This window comes from Melozone crissalis, unplaced genomic scaffold (assembly GCF_028551555.1).
Source record: "Melozone crissalis strain CALT ecotype California unplaced genomic scaffold, PUWL_Pcris_2 ptg000026l_1, whole genome shotgun sequence".
Taxonomy (NCBI): Eukaryota; Metazoa; Chordata; class Aves; order Passeriformes; family Passerellidae; genus Melozone; species Melozone crissalis.
In genome coordinates, this window is record NW_026535804.1 from 3,519,002 (window position 1) to 3,536,309 (window position 17,308).

The 17,308-nt window shown below is 58.2% G+C and overlaps 1 protein-coding gene across 2 annotated transcripts; it reads left to right on the forward strand.

The window, feature by feature from the left end:
* The first annotated feature begins 1,199 nt into the window (after nt 1-1,199).
* On the forward strand, nt 1,200-17,270 carry RAB37 (RAB37, member RAS oncogene family). 2 transcript variants are annotated; one of them, XM_054278744.1, is made up of 10 exons: nt 1,200-1,270; nt 7,136-7,246; nt 11,587-11,697; nt 13,656-13,697; nt 13,844-13,910; nt 13,996-14,048; nt 14,556-14,621; nt 15,321-15,377; nt 15,642-15,718; nt 15,828-17,270. In XM_054278744.1, the coding sequence occupies exons 1-10, from the start codon at nt 1,211-1,213 to the stop codon at nt 15,931-15,933; spliced, it is 750 nt and encodes a 249-aa protein (XP_054134719.1). In that variant the 5' UTR covers nt 1,200-1,210; the 3' UTR covers nt 15,934-17,270. The 2 variants fall into 2 exon arrangements, with proteins under 2 accessions (XP_054134719.1, XP_054134721.1); XM_054278746.1 differs by lacking the exon at nt 11,587-11,697.
* Nucleotides 17,271-17,308: the final 38 nt, after the last annotated feature.

Sequence of the window (17,308 nt, forward strand, 5' to 3'; positions counted from 1 at the left end):
CAACAAGATATTGACTGTCACCTTCAGGTTTAGGCACAGATTCATCCTGTCTCTAATGACAATTTTTTTTACTTTAAGCAGGGTCTTAACTGGGCTCTGTAAATGCAGTGGAATCCCAAAGTGGACCTTGGTCAGGATAAACCAGGCACAGCACCAGTTTGGTAAAGAAACTAAAATGGCCTGGCTAGCATGGGCTGCTGCCCCTCCTGGAGTGACGCACCAGTGACCACGTAGCTCCGTGCTTCATCCTGCCCTGAGCTTCATCCTGAGCTTCATCCTGCCCCGTGCTTCATCCTGCCCCGTGCTTCATCCTGCCCTGAGCTTCATCCTGAGCTTCATCCTGCCCTGTGCTTCATCTTCATCCTACCCTGAGCTTCATCCTGAGCTTCATCCTGCCCTGTGCTCCATCCTGCCCTGAGCTTCATCCTGTGCTTCATCCTGCTCCATGCTTCATCCTCCCCTGTGCTTCATCCTGCCCTGAGCTTCATCCTGCCCTGTGCTTCATCTTCATCCTGCCCTGAGCTTCATCCTGAGCTTCATCCTGCCCTGCGCTTCATCCTGCCCGGGCTTTGTGTGCCGATGTCTGGGGGGCGTCAGCCAGAGCAGCCTCGGTGCGGGCAGGAGGTTTCTTTAGCGCCACCGAGCTGCTGTGCATCCGGGCTGGGGCAGGGCAGCGGGCCTGGCTCCGTGCTCAGCTCGGCACCGATCGGAGCTGGCACCGAGAATCTCTGTGCCAGGGCTGCCCGTGCCCCGTGGGTGCCTCCCGGGGCCGAGGGAAGGCCAGCGATTCCCGACGGGACCCCCGGGCTCTGCCCAGTCCCGGTGCACAGAGCTGGGGAGCGGAGCTGCGGAGGGACCGGCGCTGGTGCGGGGAGTCCGGCGGCTCTGCCGGGGGGGGGACGGAACGCTCCCGCCGCCTCCCCGCCCCCGGGCGGGACCGGCCTCCCCCGCTGCCCCCCGCCCCCTCCGGGCGGGGAACCGTGCGAGCGGCGGCGCCGAGCGCCGAGCAGCGCTGTCCGTCCTGCGGGGCCGAACCAGGCCGGGCACTGCGGGGCCGCACAGGGCCGGGCACTGCCGCACCGAGCAGCGCTGTCCGTCCTGCGGGGCCGCACCGGGCGGGCGCTGCCCGCGGTGCTGAGCGGGACGGGCGCTGCCCGCGGTGCTGCAGGGGCGGCCCGGCCCGGCCCGGGCACCCCGAGCCCCCCCGGCCATGGGGGCCCGCGCCGACGGCCCGGGGGGGGACGGCTACAACGAGGCACTGCTGCACAAGGTAGGGATGGGATGGGATGGGATGGGATGGGATGGGATGGGATGGGATGGGATGGGATGGGATGGGGATGGGGATGGGGATGGGGGCACCCGGGAGGGGGCTGCAGAGCGGGGAGAAGGGACAGCGCTCTGCTTGAACTTCCCGACAAATCCCGTCTCTCTGCCTTCCTCGCTCCTCCTCTCCCGGCGGGGTCCGTCTCTCACCCTCAGCCCGGTGCGGCGGCAGCTCTGTCCCCCCTGCAGGGATCGGCCCCGGTCCCAGCACATCCCGGGGCGGCAGGGTCCGGCGGGTTTGGGAAGCCAGGGCTGCTGGAGCGGGGCCAGCCCCGGGCGCCGCCCGCACCGCCCTTCAGCCGCTGCCGCTGTCCCGGCAGGCTCAGGGCGGCTCGGGGGCAGCTGAACCCCGGGGCTCTGTTTGCCAGAAGCAGATTAACGAGCTGGCACTTTCCTGCCGTGAAATAGCCGTGTCCCAGAGACGTCCATTCCTGCCCTTCTTGCTTTGAAATCCTCTTTTGCAGTATTCCTTGTGTTTTTGCACCTCCCGGGACTGTGTTTTGTAACTGCAATGGCACGGAGCGTGGTCAGGCTTGCTGGAGTCCCTGCAAGACGCGGGGTGCTCAGGCTTTGCTGCGGGGACAGCAGCAGCAGGGATTTTGCTCTCTGCAGTCAGGCGCTGCCCTGCAAGTCCAGGAGTGATGGAGGAGATGCTGATTTCTCACAGATCCACCCATCATTCCTTCCGGCTGTCCTCACGCTGCTTTCCTGCAGTCCCCAGTGACTGTGTAGGAGCTGCCTCCCTCGGGAAAATCAGGGATGGCACAAGACAGGAGAAGGGCTGGGGTTCTGTGGATCCTGTTCACAAATCCCAGTCTGTTCTGTTTCCTGCTGTATACTCAGGGCAAGGTGCCCAGCCCTTGATTAGTAGAAAAATATCAATTACTAGCAACTCTCGTTTCTGTTTTACATGGAATACATAGAACATGCCTCCAGGGATGATTTGAGAAACTTTGATTCTTTGCAAAGCCTTAACTCTCTCTTCTCCAGGAAGCAGCTGCAGCAGTTAAGGAATTACATTGGTGGAAATGAGGCTCCGGGCAGAAAATGGTTATATTGCCCAGGCAAATAACCATCCCAGTCCCACATTCCTTGCTGTTTCCCTTGATATTTTTCTGCCTCTCCTGGCTGGGCTGCTTGTCTTGCAGAAACAAGGCTGCTCTCACTCCAGGGAAGCGAGGCTGCAAACACCTCACTAGATCTTGTGTCTGAGCAAGCAATCACATTTCAGATGTGTTGAAAAACCTCCAGAGAGCTTTGCAGCCTGCAGCCAAGGATTAAATGATTTCTGGTTGGTGGCTAAACCCAGACCTGGGGAGGAAATGGGCCCGGAGCTAACCAAAGCAGGAACATCAGAGGTTTATTCGGGGCTGTTCCAGAGAAGTTTTGCTTGATACAAAATGATGAATTCTGCTCTCAGGCGGTTTGACCCGTTGCCAAATCATTCTTCCTCCTGTGTGATTCCTGGGTCCATTAGCTGGAGCAAGACCCAAAGGCAGAGGGATGAGCTCCTTGTCTGTGGTTGATCCAAGGTGTTAACAGGGGGTTGCAAACCGGGATCTCCTGCATGATCTGAGCCAGCTTTTGTTTGATGCACAGCCCTAGAGCTCTGCAGTGCTGAGATCCAGCCTGTGCCAAGGCTGGCAGAGGGCTCCAGGCTCTCTCTCAAGCTGGTATAAGTGTCTTGGCTGTGGTGAAATCGTGTCTGGGCAGGTGGGACAGCCCTGAGCTGTTCCTGTGGCACAGAGCAGCTTCCAGCATCATCCAGCTCCATCCCTGGGGCACTGCCTGCAGCAGGGGAAAGGCAGCACAATTTTATATAAAGAGCAGGTTAAAAATAAGCCTCAGGACTGAGAGCCTCAGCCTGAGAGGCCACAGAGTGGGGTGGTGAGGGGCTGAGAGCAGACATGCCTTCACCCTCAGACTCCCCCAGGGCTGTGTCCCACTTTAGCTCTGCAGGCAGCGGTGCTGAGGGGCACCAACACGTTTGCCACAAATTGTTGTGATAAATCCTGCTCACCTGGGCACAAACCTGTGTGTCTGGGGCTCCATCAGCTCCCTGAGAGCAGCACCAGAGCCTGTGGAGGGCACTTCTCCCTTCCCTGCACCCCCTGACCGGGTTTTTAGCCTGCCAGGCTTCCATTAGCTATGTTTAGCTCAGGCCCAGGTTCTGCATGTTTAATCTTGAAAATGAGCTGGGAAGACAAGCTCAGCCCACATGCACTGTCCCAGATCTCCCCCCGTTTGGCTGGCTCTGGAATTGCACCCATTGCCTCCCTGTGCTGCAAACCCTCTCTTCCCTCGGCAGGTTAGGCCAAAATGTCTCTTTTCCTTGCAAGTATGGGAAGTTTGAATTATTCTGCCTTGTCCCTGCAGCCCTTGCTGAGCCAGCAACGATTCTGACTGGAAGTGATCCATCTACATCAGAATTAGCCCCAAAAGTTACTCAAGGTGTGGGGAGGGATATTTGCTCTTCCCCTAAGGCAGGTCAGGCAGACAAGCCTTTTCAGGGGGGTGTTACAAGGTGCACCTGCTTTTCTCTGGGACTGTGGGGTAGTGGAGAAGTCAGGTTACCTCTGGCAAAGCGCTGTTCCATCCCCACACCACCAGGCAGAGAGGATCAGCAGCGCCAAAAGGAATCTTGCAACATTTTACTTAAGTTTCCTACGAAAAAAAAAAAAGCAAACAAACCCACCACCCCTAAAAATGAAAAACAAAAAAAACCCCAAACCACCACCACCAAAAAAAACCAAAAAAAACCCCCAAAAAACCCACCAAACAACAACAACAAAAAAACAACCACCAAAAAAAAAAAACCTGAAACAAAAAAAAAAAAAAAAAAAAAAAAGAAGGAAAACCTGAGGGGGAAAAGAAGGTGTGGAGGATGTCTGTCTGTGGCTGAGGGTGGGGGAAGAGTCAGGACAGCTATGGAACTTTGGCTCTGGGAAATTTTTTATTATCATGACTCAGTCATGTCCAGCCTGAGATTTCAAGGGCTGTTTCAAGTAACATTCTCCCTACAGTGGGCTTTTTGTTCTTGTTTTTTGTTTATTTGGTGACCAGGAAGGCCACAGTGATTTGTACTGTGCTGTCCCTCCATGGAGCCCATGAGCTTTTCCTGAAGTCATTAGGAATATCTCTTGACTCTTCCAGGCCAAATTTTGCTGTTATTATTAAGTCATGAAGCAATTCATGAGTTGTCTCTATTATGAATCCCATTTAAATTATTAATAGAGGAATCTGCCTTTTATACATGTTCTCTGTAAACCCTGGGCTCTGGAGGCTTTCTGGTGCTCATTCCAGCCAGCTCTTCTCCCTCCATAATTAATGTTGTTCTCTGCATTAACTGCTCCCAAAGACAGCACTGCAGGGTGCACCCAGTCCTGTTGCACATCTCAGCACCAGTATTTTACCTGGAAATAGGATGTAACACCAAATTACACAGCACTGAGGTGCAGGAGCCCCATGGTAATGAATTCTTGGAGTGCTTTCTGTCGTAGGAAGGGGACCAGGACACCAGCTGGTTCATCACAGGTCCAGTTTATTGAAAAAAGCATCAAACACTTATACAGCAAATAATAAGCTCATGAATATTCTGCAAGCCAAGCAATCTACTGGTTAAACTATACCATTAACTCTTCCTCATTCCTTAGGGGTTACATCTCTCTTTTCTCATGTCTCTTTCACTATTTGTTATTATACTACAGCTAGGCCCAAGGACACGCTATCAACGCAGGTGCAGGATTTGGTATTAGCCACGGCTTTGTACTTTTCCAGTCTCTAGCAGCTAAATTCCCAACAGCTTTCCTCTCCAGCTGCTCCTGGGCGTATCCTTCTCTGTGCACAGGGAAGAGTTCCCTGGGGAAGAGCCAAGGGGGGTTTGGGCAGGGACATTTCCCCCTGCCCAAAGGAAAGGGGTGAACCAGCTCCTCTGGCCCAGAGATTTCTGCCTGCCAACATTGCCCCCGTGCCAGCTCCCGGCTCACGCGGCTGCTCTGGATGTGCGGGTGACCTGCAAAGAGCCCAGGCAGGGAGGAGGGAGAAATCTCTGCTGCAGATCTGCACGGGGCGCTGCTGCCTCTCAGCACGCAGCCCTGAGCAGCAGCCTGCATTGGCAGAGGTGCAGGGCTCCCTCCTGCCCGCAGCTCTGCTCGGCAGCTCAGCTCTTCCCAGGACAGGGGCAGTGTTTGGGATGGGCTCTCCAAGGGCAAGTGCTGATTCATGAGGCAAGCGCCCACTGAGGTGTATCAGCACCTGTGAGCAGCTCCAGGCAGGGTGTGGGGTGGTGCTTTATGCAAGGCAGGACGCTGATGTCCTGCCAGTCCACATCCCTGCATGGTTTGGGCTCCTCAAGCTCCTTGGCTTTTGGTTTCAGCCCACTTCTTTGGGATCTGCGGGGTGCAGGAATCGTGGCGCCAGGAGCTGTGTGTGTGGCCTCCCAGTGTATGGAATCAGGTCTTGATCTGCTGGGGCTGTTCAGGCATTTGATTAAACATTCCTTCACACTCAGCTTGTGTTTCACAAGGGGAAGTGCAGTGCCTGAAGTAGTGCCAGGATTGGTGTCACCCCAGGGCACTTGGGGACAGGAGAGGGACAGGACCAGATGTGCACAGTGGCTCCCCTGCATTTTGGGGAGGTGCTGAAGCACCTTCAGGCTGGAGTCAAAGGGCTGAGGTGCTGCAGGACGGGGTAAAACAGATGCAGCCAAGTGTAGCAGAGGTGGATGCAGAGGCTGGGGAGGTTCAGTCCCAGCACCTCACTGCCTCGTCCCTGCAGCCTCAGGGGTGACAGGGGACCAGTAGCAGAGGGGACACTCTATGATTGCCAGAACTGCAGCTTCAGGAACACCCCTGTCCTGAAACACAGAGCCCAAGCCACTTCTAAGCCAGAAGGCTGATAGCAGAGTGTTTGTTTTAGTTTGTGTCCTGCGAAAGGGTTGAAAGTGCCTCAGTTTCCTGAAAGGATGGGAATGTTTGCCAGTGGCTCTGAGAACAAAACCCAGATTCCAGCAGAGGGAAGGGAGGGGTTCTGTTTGCACTGCAGGTCTCCCTTAGGGCAAGGATTTTGAGGAGCAGAAGGGAAGATGAGCTCCCCAGGGGTACCAGGGCCAGGGGCTGGCAGTGTGGGAGCTGCTTAAGAGGTGACAGCTCTGACACCAGCACAGCTCCTGTCCCTTCTGCTCAGGGATGGGAGCAGTCTGGGGTTTCCCAGGGAGGCTGGAGAGGCACCCTATGATTTCAAAGCCATCCCTTTACCAGGAGGGAGTGCTGTGGGTCCATGGCATTAAGGCAGCACAAAGGCAGCCCAGTGACCCGGCGAGGCTGTGTGGCTGTGGCAGCAGCTGTGTGCAGCAGCTGCAGGAGATGCTCTCTTTACCAAACAGTTTTGGACTTGATCCAGTGACTCCAAAGTCCTCCCAAAGAGGTTTTCCAGCAGGCCTGTGTGAGCCAAGGCTGCTTCTGCCCGGCAGCTCCCTGAGCTGGGGTAGGAGTTTCTCTCCTGCTCACTCTCCATGACAGCCTGAGCTTTGCTTTCCCTCCCATCTCTCCTCTCTTGGACAGGGTGCAGTGGGTTTCAGGCCTGAAGCTCATCCCAGAAAACATTTCATTAATTACAGAGATGGACAAAGGGGTGGAAATTCCTCTCTGGGCAAGTGGCAGAACCAAATGTGACAGATCCAGGGGCTGGGTGGGTCCTTCTTCATCCTGCTGCATTTGCTGCCACATTCCCCCAGCACACCCACCCAAATGTCCGCTCCCAGCTCCCCCATCGCCTGCACCTGCACTGATGCCTCTTTATGTGCTCCTTGCAGACAATCCTGGTTGGAGACAGTGGCGTGGGGAAGACATCACTGCTGGTCCAGTTTGACCAGGGCAAGTTCATTCCTGGCTCCTTCTCTGCCACCGTGGGCATTGGGTTTACGGTAAGAGCCCAGTCCCTGGTCCCTGGGCTGTGCACTCCCCCTTGGGGAGCAGCTTTATCTGGGGAATCAGAATCTGTGAATCCGTGGTAAGCACAAAGAATTGGATACCTTGCCTTGGTGCTGCTGGATGAGGAGTTTGGTTTGGCTGTGTGCTTCTTGGCATGCTTTGGACCGCTGGGAGGGATGAAGGATGGGTAAAGCTCCATATTCCAAATCCCTTGGTGGGGCCGTGTCCAAGTGCAGCCTTGTGCTTCACACACAGAAAGCTGCTCTTGGAGCTGCCCTGCTGTGCCAGGGAGATGCCAGCCTGTGTCCTGCCCGGGGCCCTGGCAGATGGTGACGGTGCTGGGAAAAGCACTCGGCTGCCATCCAGAGCTATTTGCAGAGCTGCCTGGGGTCCCAAGTGGCTCTGATGTGTGTGTCCCCTCTCCTGGGGGAGCTCAGGACAGGCACAGTGCTTGGGACCCTACTCCAGAGAGACTGTCACCCCTTCAGCATTGTGACAAAGCTGGAACTCAGCAAGGGGCTGGTACCTATGTATTACAGCGACCTGAGGTGGTCGCTGGGGTGAGAGAAAGACGAGAATCTTGTTTCTTGATCAGAAGGCTGGATTTATTGATATATGATATATAATACATGATAACTATATTAATAAGAATAAGAAGAGAGGTTGCAGAGCTGCTAAGCTAAGCTAAGAATAGAAAGAAAGAATCTATGACAAAGTTGTGTCCAGGGACTCTGTCCCCAGCTTGCTCCTGTGATTGGCCCTTAATTATAAACATGGGAACATGAACCAATCACAGGTGCATCTTATTGCATTTACAGCAGCTGATAATAATTGTTTACATTCTCTTCTGGGGCCTCTGCTTCCCAGAAGACGCAGAAATCTGAAAGAAAGGATTTCTGTGAAAAATGTCTGCGACACCTATGGGGATGCGATTACCCACAGGAATTTTCTTTCCAGTCCAGGCCAAGGAAGCAGGAAAATGTGGCCCCAGTGGGGACGGTCTGGGGCCAAGCAGCCCAGGGACCAGCAGCCAAGGTGCCTCTGCTGAGGGGCCTGAGCCAGGGGCAGACAGAGCAGGCTCAGCCTCACCACTGATCTCCTCCAGCTCCGGCTGCCTTGTTTCTCTGGCAGCAAACGCCAGTGTGTGGAAGTGATGCTCAGCCAGGCGTTTTTCCTGCCCAGCACAGTTTTCCATATCCTTCCAGCCCCCTCCCCAGCTTGCTGCAGGGAAGCTCAGCCACTTCCAGGAGCTCCAAGCTACCAGCTCCAGCTGTGGGCACTTTCCTGGCCAAAGAGCACATATAAACTATAAATCCCCCGGCTGGGTCTGAGCACAGTTACAGGACTGGAAATACAGGTTCTGTTTCCCGGGGGGCAGAGGAGGGCTTGGCTGGTGCAGGAGGTGGATGCCATTCCAGAGGGCATCTCTGTCACTGGACCTCCTGCAGCCACGTGTGGCCTTCACCTGGATTGCAGAGAGGGGCACAGCACTGGAGCCCTGCAGCCCTGGATCCCAGTGGTGTGACTGGGATGGGGGCTGCCCTGAGATTAGCCCTGATGTGGGAGAGATGAGATGGAACATTCCTGGGAAAACAGACTGGGGAGGGCTCAAGGCTCCTATACATGAAGTGATGCCTGTAAGGCTGAAGACCTTGACGAGCTGTAGCTCATGGATTTATGAGGTTTTACGGGGTGGGGTTTTGGGTAACACAACATCCCTCTCCAGGGAATTCTCCCACATTCCCATGCTTGGCCTTTTCCTAAATGAAGTGCAGTATGAGCTGGGCCCCAGCGGCCGGTGGAGGATGCAGGGGCTGCGAGCGGCCGGGGGAGCGGGAGGCCCCGGGTGAGGGGCGGGCGCGGGGAACCGGCTCGGCTCAGCTCCCGGGCCCCGCTCAGCGCCGCTGGGGCTGCAGCAGAGGGGGCAAACCCTTGCCCTGGGGCGGGCTGGGGGCTGGCAGTGCGAGCTGCCATCCCCGCTGTCTCGGCGTGGCTCGGTGGGATTTGGTGGCGCCGGGGTCTCCACCGCACACACTGTGAGGGACGGGGTGACTGCTCGTGTGCGGGGTGAGCAGCTCCTGCTCTCCCCACGGCCGTGTCCGCAGGGACGTGCCGGGCTCTGCCGCTGTCCCGGGCAGCCGAGCCGGCAGCAAACCCCAGCACGGCGGGGTGCAGGGGCACAGGCTCCCACTCACTCTTCAGCCTCCTCCTCCTCCTCACCCCGCGCCCGGGCTGGGCAGGGAGGCGGCCGGGGCACGGCCTCGGGGGTGGCATCGGCCGAGGAGGAGGAGGAGGAAGAGGAGGAGGAGGAGGAGGAGGAAGGCGGGTGGGGCCGCAGCTCCCGCCGAGACTCGGCGGCTCCGCTCGGGCGCGGCATGGGCGGCCCCGGTGGGGCGGCGGGGAGCGAGACCGCGGGGGGCGGCGGGGACCCCCCGAGGAGCAGCGGGGACCCCCCGAGGAGCAGCGGGGAGCCCCCGACGCTGCCCCGCGATCACCAGCTGTCCGGCAAGGTGCGAGGGGAGCGGAGGGAGCGGGGATGGAGCCTCCGAGCTCCGCCAGAGGGGAAGGTTTGGGTTCGCCCCCCGGCTTGCGGGAGACCAGGAGGGGTTCAGGGTTTAGGAAGGGTCCCCAGGGCCGCCCGCTTCCTCCGCTGCTGCGATCGCGCCCAGGAAGCGGCCGCGAAACGGGGAAGGGAAGGAGGCGGCGGCCGCAGTTGATCCCCCCAGCCCTCCTGTGCCCCGGAGCCCCCGGTGCAGCCGGGACTGGGGTTCTGCTCCCCGGGAGCCCCCTGTGCAGCCGGGATTGGGGTTCTGCTCCCCGGGAGGTGCAGATGGGGCGTCCATCTCCGTAGGAGGTAGCACAGGAGGGACCAGGGGCAGGAGCGGGACTTTGGGGGGCTCCCGGGGCAAGAGGAGCGTGGCCGAGCTGTGAACGCCCGCCAGACCTTTTCCAGGGCAAGGGGCTCCTGCTAGCCCGACAACAGTGCCCCCCATGGCACAGGGCAGGGGGAGCAGGGCCCCGTCCAGGCCATTGCAGCACCCCAAGGGCTCCAAGGTGGGAACAGCATTTCAGCCCTGGATCCAGCCCAGGGCCCCCTTCACCCCCCTTCAGCCCTCCTTCCTGAGTGCCCCCCTCTTCCCCTCCCCAGCCCAGGCAAGGGCTGCCTCAGGAAGCACCTTCCTCATCCGAGCAGCTCCGGGGAAGCACGGGACTGAGGAACCTTTTACCCCCAAAATTTAATTTACAGCCTCAGGCTGAGCCCAGCACTCATGGTGTCAGCACTGACACCCCCTGCTGCCTCACTGAGCCAGTTCCAAAGTGGCCCTGCACGCTGTCACCTGCTCTAAACTGCTTTTATTCCTTTGCTTTTATCCTCCCCTCTCTGACTCCTCTTCATGGAGGATAATTTCCATGTTTGAGGGAGAAAAGCACTTTTCAGTGTGGTCTAGAGTGAGGTGGAGGCAGAACTGAGCAGTGTTCCCAGCTCCCCATAAGTCCTGGGGAAGGATTTGACCAGCAAAGTGGTAGCAGGAGGCAGAGCATTTCCAGCCACCAGCTTTGGCATTTGCTGTGCCATCCCTGTGGAAGGTGGCCGTGGCCCGCAGGGGCAGCAGGGCTGCAGAGGTTTACTTTGCAGGCTCCAGCATCCTGTCAGGGGGGCATGCAGGCATGGACCTTCCTGCTGAAGTCCTGCTCACTGATATTTTTCATAAGGGTGAAAAACGATGCAGTCAGGTTAATGATTGCTGGGCAGGAACAGGTTGCTGCAGGTAGGCAGAAAGAACACAGCATTGGGAAAGGCTGTGCTTATGGAGCCCAGCGTTGGTCTTGGCTGCTCCCTGCCCGAGTCCAGTGGTGCTGGAGTCGCTGGAGAGCCTGGGCTGATCCTGTTTGCTTAGCAGGAGGGGAAAGGCACCATGTTTGCTTTGGTGTCTGCAGCAGGCACCGACGGGGAGAGAGTCCCGGACACGCGGGGTTTGCCCAAGCCGTGCATCAGCCCTTGGGCTGGGCACACCCGGGCCAGGGGCAGGGCGAGGGTGTCTGCACGCATTTGGGAGCTGTGGCTGCTTCTCTAGGAGCCTCTAGGGCCTGGCCAGGAGATTTCTCTTCTTGCTGCAGTGCCTGTTTTCACAGCAGCTCTCCCCCTCGTTCATGGCTGAGGGCGCTGCTAGGCCGCACCCTCAGGGCTCCCACCCACCCCCGGCCCCGCGGGGCTCTGCAGGCACACCGGGAGCAGCCCTGGGGAGAGCAGGAACCGGGGCGGGCTCAGCCCCAGCCGGGGCTGCTGCTCCCTCCCGTCCTGCTGACCTCTCTCCCTGCGCCCATCTTGCAGGTGATGTTGCTCGGAGACTCGGGCGTGGGGAAAACCTGCTTCCTGCTCCAGTTCAAAGACGGGGCCTTTCTCTCCGGGACGTTCATTGCCACCGTGGGCATAGATTTCCGGGTGAGACCACCACAGCCGCCAGCCCCTCGCCCCCCTCCACCTGCACTTTGGCCAGGACAGGGTGCTGGGCAGGGAGAACGGGGGATTGCAGCCTCTGTACCTCCAGTTATCTTCCAACCAGCTGCAGGTTCTTGCTGGAACCCTTCCAGCCCTCCCTGGGAGAGCAGTAACAAATAGAAAAGCCCACTGGTACTGTTGCCTCTTACCTTTAAATCAGCAAAGGGTCTAGGTTTAGCCCATCCCAGTTGTGTTCATGGTCTGGGGGTGTGTGCTGGACAGCCAGTACACTCCACCATGCAGGCCAAAGCCAACAGCTGGGGGGACAAACACAGGTTGCTGTAATTTCGTGCCTTGAAAGGGCTGAAATGGGCTGGTGAGAAGGGCTGAAATGGGCTGTTTAAACCCCTACACTGCTGTCTGCTCACCAAATTTCAGCTGCAGGATCTTTCTAAGGGTGCCCAGGGAGGCACAGCTGTTTGAGCACAGGGCAGAGCAGGAAGGAAGTCACGGGGGTGTCCCCGGGCAGGGCTCTGCCCACAGCCAGCGACTCGTGTCGAGTGCGGTCAGAGCTTCCTCTGCCCCCGCAGCTGCTCCTGTTTGCTGCCCCTTCTGCTGCCCCAGCTGCCTTTGGCTTCTGATGGAACCAGGGCTGGGGGAGAGAGATGGCTGTGGGTTTGGTTAGAGGAGGCCACAAGGCCTGTCCTTATGATAAAGTCATGAGAGGAGGAAAATCTGCCGTGTCCCACTGCTGGGCTCGGTGCTGCTCTCCCCAGAGGTGCTGCCAGCCCGCAGGTGCCTGCTCTGCCTCGTGCAAGCATCCCCTCCAGCAGCTCATGGCTCACTGCTCTAGGTAATCTCCAGAGTCTCCTGGGGCATGTTTTTGTTTTATCCAGCCCATTTGCTCAAATGCTGTCATCCCCACATGGGCTGAATTTCCATTTCAAACAATTCCAGGCAACCAAATTATTTATAGGGGTCTTCTCTTTCCGGACTCCAAGTATGATTCTTTACATCTTAAAATAGCTTTTCAGTAGTTTTTGCTTTTCTTTTTTCTGGCCTCTGGAGAGAAGCCCCTGTGCTTCTGAGATGAGAACAGCGATTGCTTAAGCCTCAATAGCTGCCTTCCCAGCTCAGTTGGAAATGCTTCTTTCCTTTCCTGGTCCCAGCCCAGCCTGGCTGCAAACCCAGGAGATTTCCTCCTGCCGTGCTGGATACAGCTGTGTGCTACATGCAGCCCCTCCAGCTCAGTGTTTTCTGCCTCCTTTGAGAACCAAACAAGGCTCCACCAGCAAGAAAACCTGAGCAGGACATCCAGCATCATCCAGTGCACATGCCCAGGCAGTTTTTAGCATCCAAACCCCTGAAGTTACTGCAAACAGGCTATATTTTTAGTGCAGGAGTGGTTCCTCAGCACATGGAGCTGAAGAGTCCTGTCAGAAAGATCAGGGCTTTTTGGTGAGCAAACATAAAAGCACACCAACAAGTTATTAATAAATGCAAAATTATGTGTGGTTCATCCGTGCTTCCCCAGTTCCGCAGCTCTGCCAACCTGCCGGGGGCTGCTGCAATCCCGGAGCTTCCCAGCAGGAGCCGAAGCAGGTCGGTGTTCCTGGGACCTGCTGGGCAGCCAGGGTCATTAAGTGCTCATTAGGGAGCCGAGGACAGGGACTCTGGCTGTAGGAGATGAACGAGGCTCTGGATCCAAGGCAGGCTGGGATCTTGATGCACTGATTCTGCTCTTCGCTCTGCCTCGAGGGGTTGCTGCTCTGGGATGTCCCCGTAGCTGCCAAGCAATCAGGATCACGGTCTGTGGCAACGAGGCTTCGATGTCCAGCCCCACAGGCAGCCTTGCTTCTTTCCACTGGCCCAGGGAGAGCAGCTGAGGGGCTGTGGAACGCCAGCTCAGTGCCAGGGCTGATGCTTTGGGCTGATAAACCTGCTCTCCTTGTCTTCTGCAGAACAAAGTGGTGGCCGTGGATGGTGTGAAGGTGAAGTTGCAGGTGAGCTTTGGGAGGGGGGAAGAAGCTTCCAGATGGAAACCCAGCTCAGGCTGAGCGTGGTGGTCCAGCAGGGCTGGGAGCCACGGGAGCAGACCCAGCTGGGGGAGGTTGCTCTCCCTGCTCTCACCAGGGCAGTTTCTCGGCAGATCTGGGACACAGCAGGACAGGAGCGTTTCCGCAGCGTCACCCACGCCTACTACCGGGATGCCCAAGGTGAGGTTGGGGTCCAGCAGGGATGGGGACACCATCCAGAGCACATTCCTGCAGTGTAGCAATGCCTCTGCCTCTTCCCCTGCAGCCCTGCTCCTGCTCTACGACATCACCAGCAAGATGTCCTTCGACAACATCCGCGTGAGTCCCACCCCGGGCTGGGGGAGCTCTGCCAGGGCCTGCAGTGAGGGTGCCCTGCTTGGCTGCCCTGCTTGGCTGCCCTGCTTGGCTGCCCGGCTGTGGGAGCAGCTGGGAGCCTGCTGTAGCCCCGAGCACTGGCTGTTCTGGCCAGAGCCAGCCAGCTGGGAGCTCATCCCAGGGCACCTGGCTGGGTGCTGCACGGCTGGGTGAGTTTTGTTTGAGGACACGGTGAATGCCTGAGGGAGAAAACGTGGTTTGGGAAGGATGTGAACTACGGCTTGGGCTGTAGCCAGGAGACGGGGCGTTTTCAGGACTGCTCATCTGTGATGCTGGGATAATTCCTGTGCCAAGAAGGGAAAGTCATTATCCCTGTCCTTGTGGGGGAGAGATGGGGGTGCTGAGGGGATGCGGGGGCTGAGAGGGAAGGGAGGGGGTACTGAGGGGTGGGGGCTGAGTTGGGAGGGACAGGAGCGCCCCTCGCCCCGACACAGTCCTGCTGCCCCACAGGCCTGGCTGACGGAGATCCATGAGTACGCCCAGAAGGACGTGGTGATCATGTTGCTGGGCAATAAGGTGTGTGCAGGGTCCCCGTGCACCCTGGGCTTGCTGTGCTGTGCGTGCCCCTGCCGTGCCCGTGGCCGTGCAGGGATGGGGCTCTGCCTGCACCCTCTGCCGGGCTCTGCTGCTTTCGGGGCCCGGCCGAGCGCAGAGGCGGCTCCTCTGTCCCCGGGGTGGTTCCCTGTCCCCAGTGTCCCCGGGGCTCGGGGCGGGCAGTGTTCCCGGTAGCCAGCGGGTGGCAGCACGAGCCTGAGGATCCAGGTCCGGGGTGCTCCTCGAATGGGATGCTTTGGTATGGGATGCCCACCCGGGCCTGGATGTACCCCTGCACCTCAGGTAACCCCAAGCCCTAAAGGCCCAACAAGGTCCCAGATTCTCTCCAGGAGTCAAAGATGCTGCTGGGTGCCCAGTGCCCGACTGGATTTCCCCTTGGGACTGGATGTCCCCTAGATCCTGGATGATGCTGGGTACTTGACGCCCAGCAGGGTACCAGAGCCTCCCTGGGTCCTGGATGCTCTCAGGTCCTCAGTGTCCCCAGGTTCCCCTGATACCCTCAATGCCACCAGGTCCCAGGTTCTCTGGGCAGTGGATACTTCTGGGTCCATGCTGCCCCTCATTCCTGTCAGCCCCCTGAACACCCCACACTGCTGGTTTGCCAGATGCCCAGGGTGCCAGCTGCTCTGGTGCGTGGGGACATTCTCCTTCCCTTGGCAGGCCGATGTGAGCAGCGAGAGAGCTGTGAGGACAGAGGATGGAGCATCGCTGGCCAGGGTGAGTTGTGCTATGGTCTAACCCAACTTCAGCCCCCCCAGACAATTTCAGGTCACTCAGGGTTCCCGTGCAGCCGTGCCATCCCCTCGGAGTGCCCAGCCTGCCTGGCTCTTGCAGGGCAGCACAGCAGTCACTTGCATGCAAAACCGGGGGCAAGGCAGGGAGGGGGTGACCCTTAAGCCTTGTCCAGGCTCCAGGGGTGATTCAGAGGGCCAGGAGGGCACCTTGGGCATAGCCACCGATGGGGTGGTGCTGCTCTTGCAGGAGTACGGAGTGCCTTTCATGGAGACGAGTGCCAAGACGGGCATGAACGTGGAGCTGGCCTTCCTGGCCATTGCCAAGTGAGTACCTGGGGCCAGGGCACTGAACAAGGAAGGTGTTCCCTGCAGCCCCAGCAGCTGCCACACCCCAGCACAGTGTGGGAGGGGTAACACAGCCTCACCACTCCAGGGAGCTGAAGCAGCGCGCTGTGCAGCCGCTGGGTGAGCCCCACTTCCAGATCCACGATTACATCGAGGCACAGAAGAAGAAATCCAGCTGCTGTGCCTTCTCCTGAGGGTGGCCCAGAGGAGCTGGCCGGCCTGGGGGCCCGGGTGTGAAGCAGAGTGGGGCCCTATCCCGCTCTCAAGCACTGGAGGGAGCCAAGCTCTGACAAGCCGAGGCGGATGGCACAGTACAATGGAGCAGAGTGCGTGAGGAGGGCCCTTGACCTGGTGCCAGGATTCAGATCCTGCTGCCCTGCAGAGCAATGACCTCTGTGCCATCGTGGGAATCACTGTGGTGTGGTGACTGCCAGCCAGGCCAGCAAGCCATGGTGACCCATCACTTCCACCACACGAGCAGGGTGCAGGACACAGCCACACACCTCACTGAGGGATCCCTGGAGCAGCTGGAGGAGCTGTGCCATGGATGAGCCTCCCTTGCAGCTATTCCTGCTCACAGTGCTGCTGTTGTCCAACTGGAAGGGCCTGGTCCAGCCCCCTTGACCCTGGTGCTGCCAGGCTCTGGCTTCCCTCCAAGGAACCTCAGCTCTGTCCCCCCAGGCTGCCCCACACCCCAGTGCCCACGCTCGGCTGTGGCTCCTCATTTCTGCAGTTGCTGCCAATGGCTTTTATCCTCCTGCCGCCACAAATGCAATGATGTCCCCATTGTATCCTGGCTCTGCTCGAGGGAAGGGCTGGGATGGGGAAGGGTCCAGCCAAACCTGCTCCCTGCCCACACAGCTGGTGTGAGAAATAAAATTCTCCTGGGAGCATCCGAGCAATGCTTGGGGCACTTCTGGTACACAAAGCAATTTGGAAAAACTTTGCTTCCCCCATGTTGTAGCCACAGAAATTAGAGAATTTATTTTTTTTAACAAGAAAAGGCTTTTTCATTTCAATGCCTCCAGACTGAACCATCTCCAGCCTCATGCAGGAGACGCCCATGATGGCATCACCCGGGGCGATGCTTCAGCCCCGCTGCCTCCCAGGCCAGGCTGGGTTTCTCTCCTGTCACTGTCCATGTAATACAACTGCGCCTTCCTGCTGCTGGCAAATAGCAGCTGGAACCCACTGTCAGGCATCTTCCAGCCAGCAAAGTGCTCTGCTGGGCACTGGTGGGGCTCAGGGACATCCCTGGTGCTCAGCCCAGCTCTGTTGCTCCCTCAAGCACACTGTCCACTCCTCTGAGCAGTCAGATGGTGAATATTTGGTTGTGTAGCTGAAGCACCGATGCAGAGAGCAGCTGTGGAGGGTATGGCACTGCACATCCGAGTCAGGGACTGTCCAGCACATCTGTCCCCATCAGCATCTTCTCTGGCTCTGCACCTGACTGCTCGTGTCTCACCTGCCCCGGTGCCTCCTTCACCTCTGCTCTGCCCCTGGGTCTCTCTTTGCAAGTTTACAGATTAAAGCTGAGTATTTTTTGAGGCTTTGCATCTGCCTGGTTGT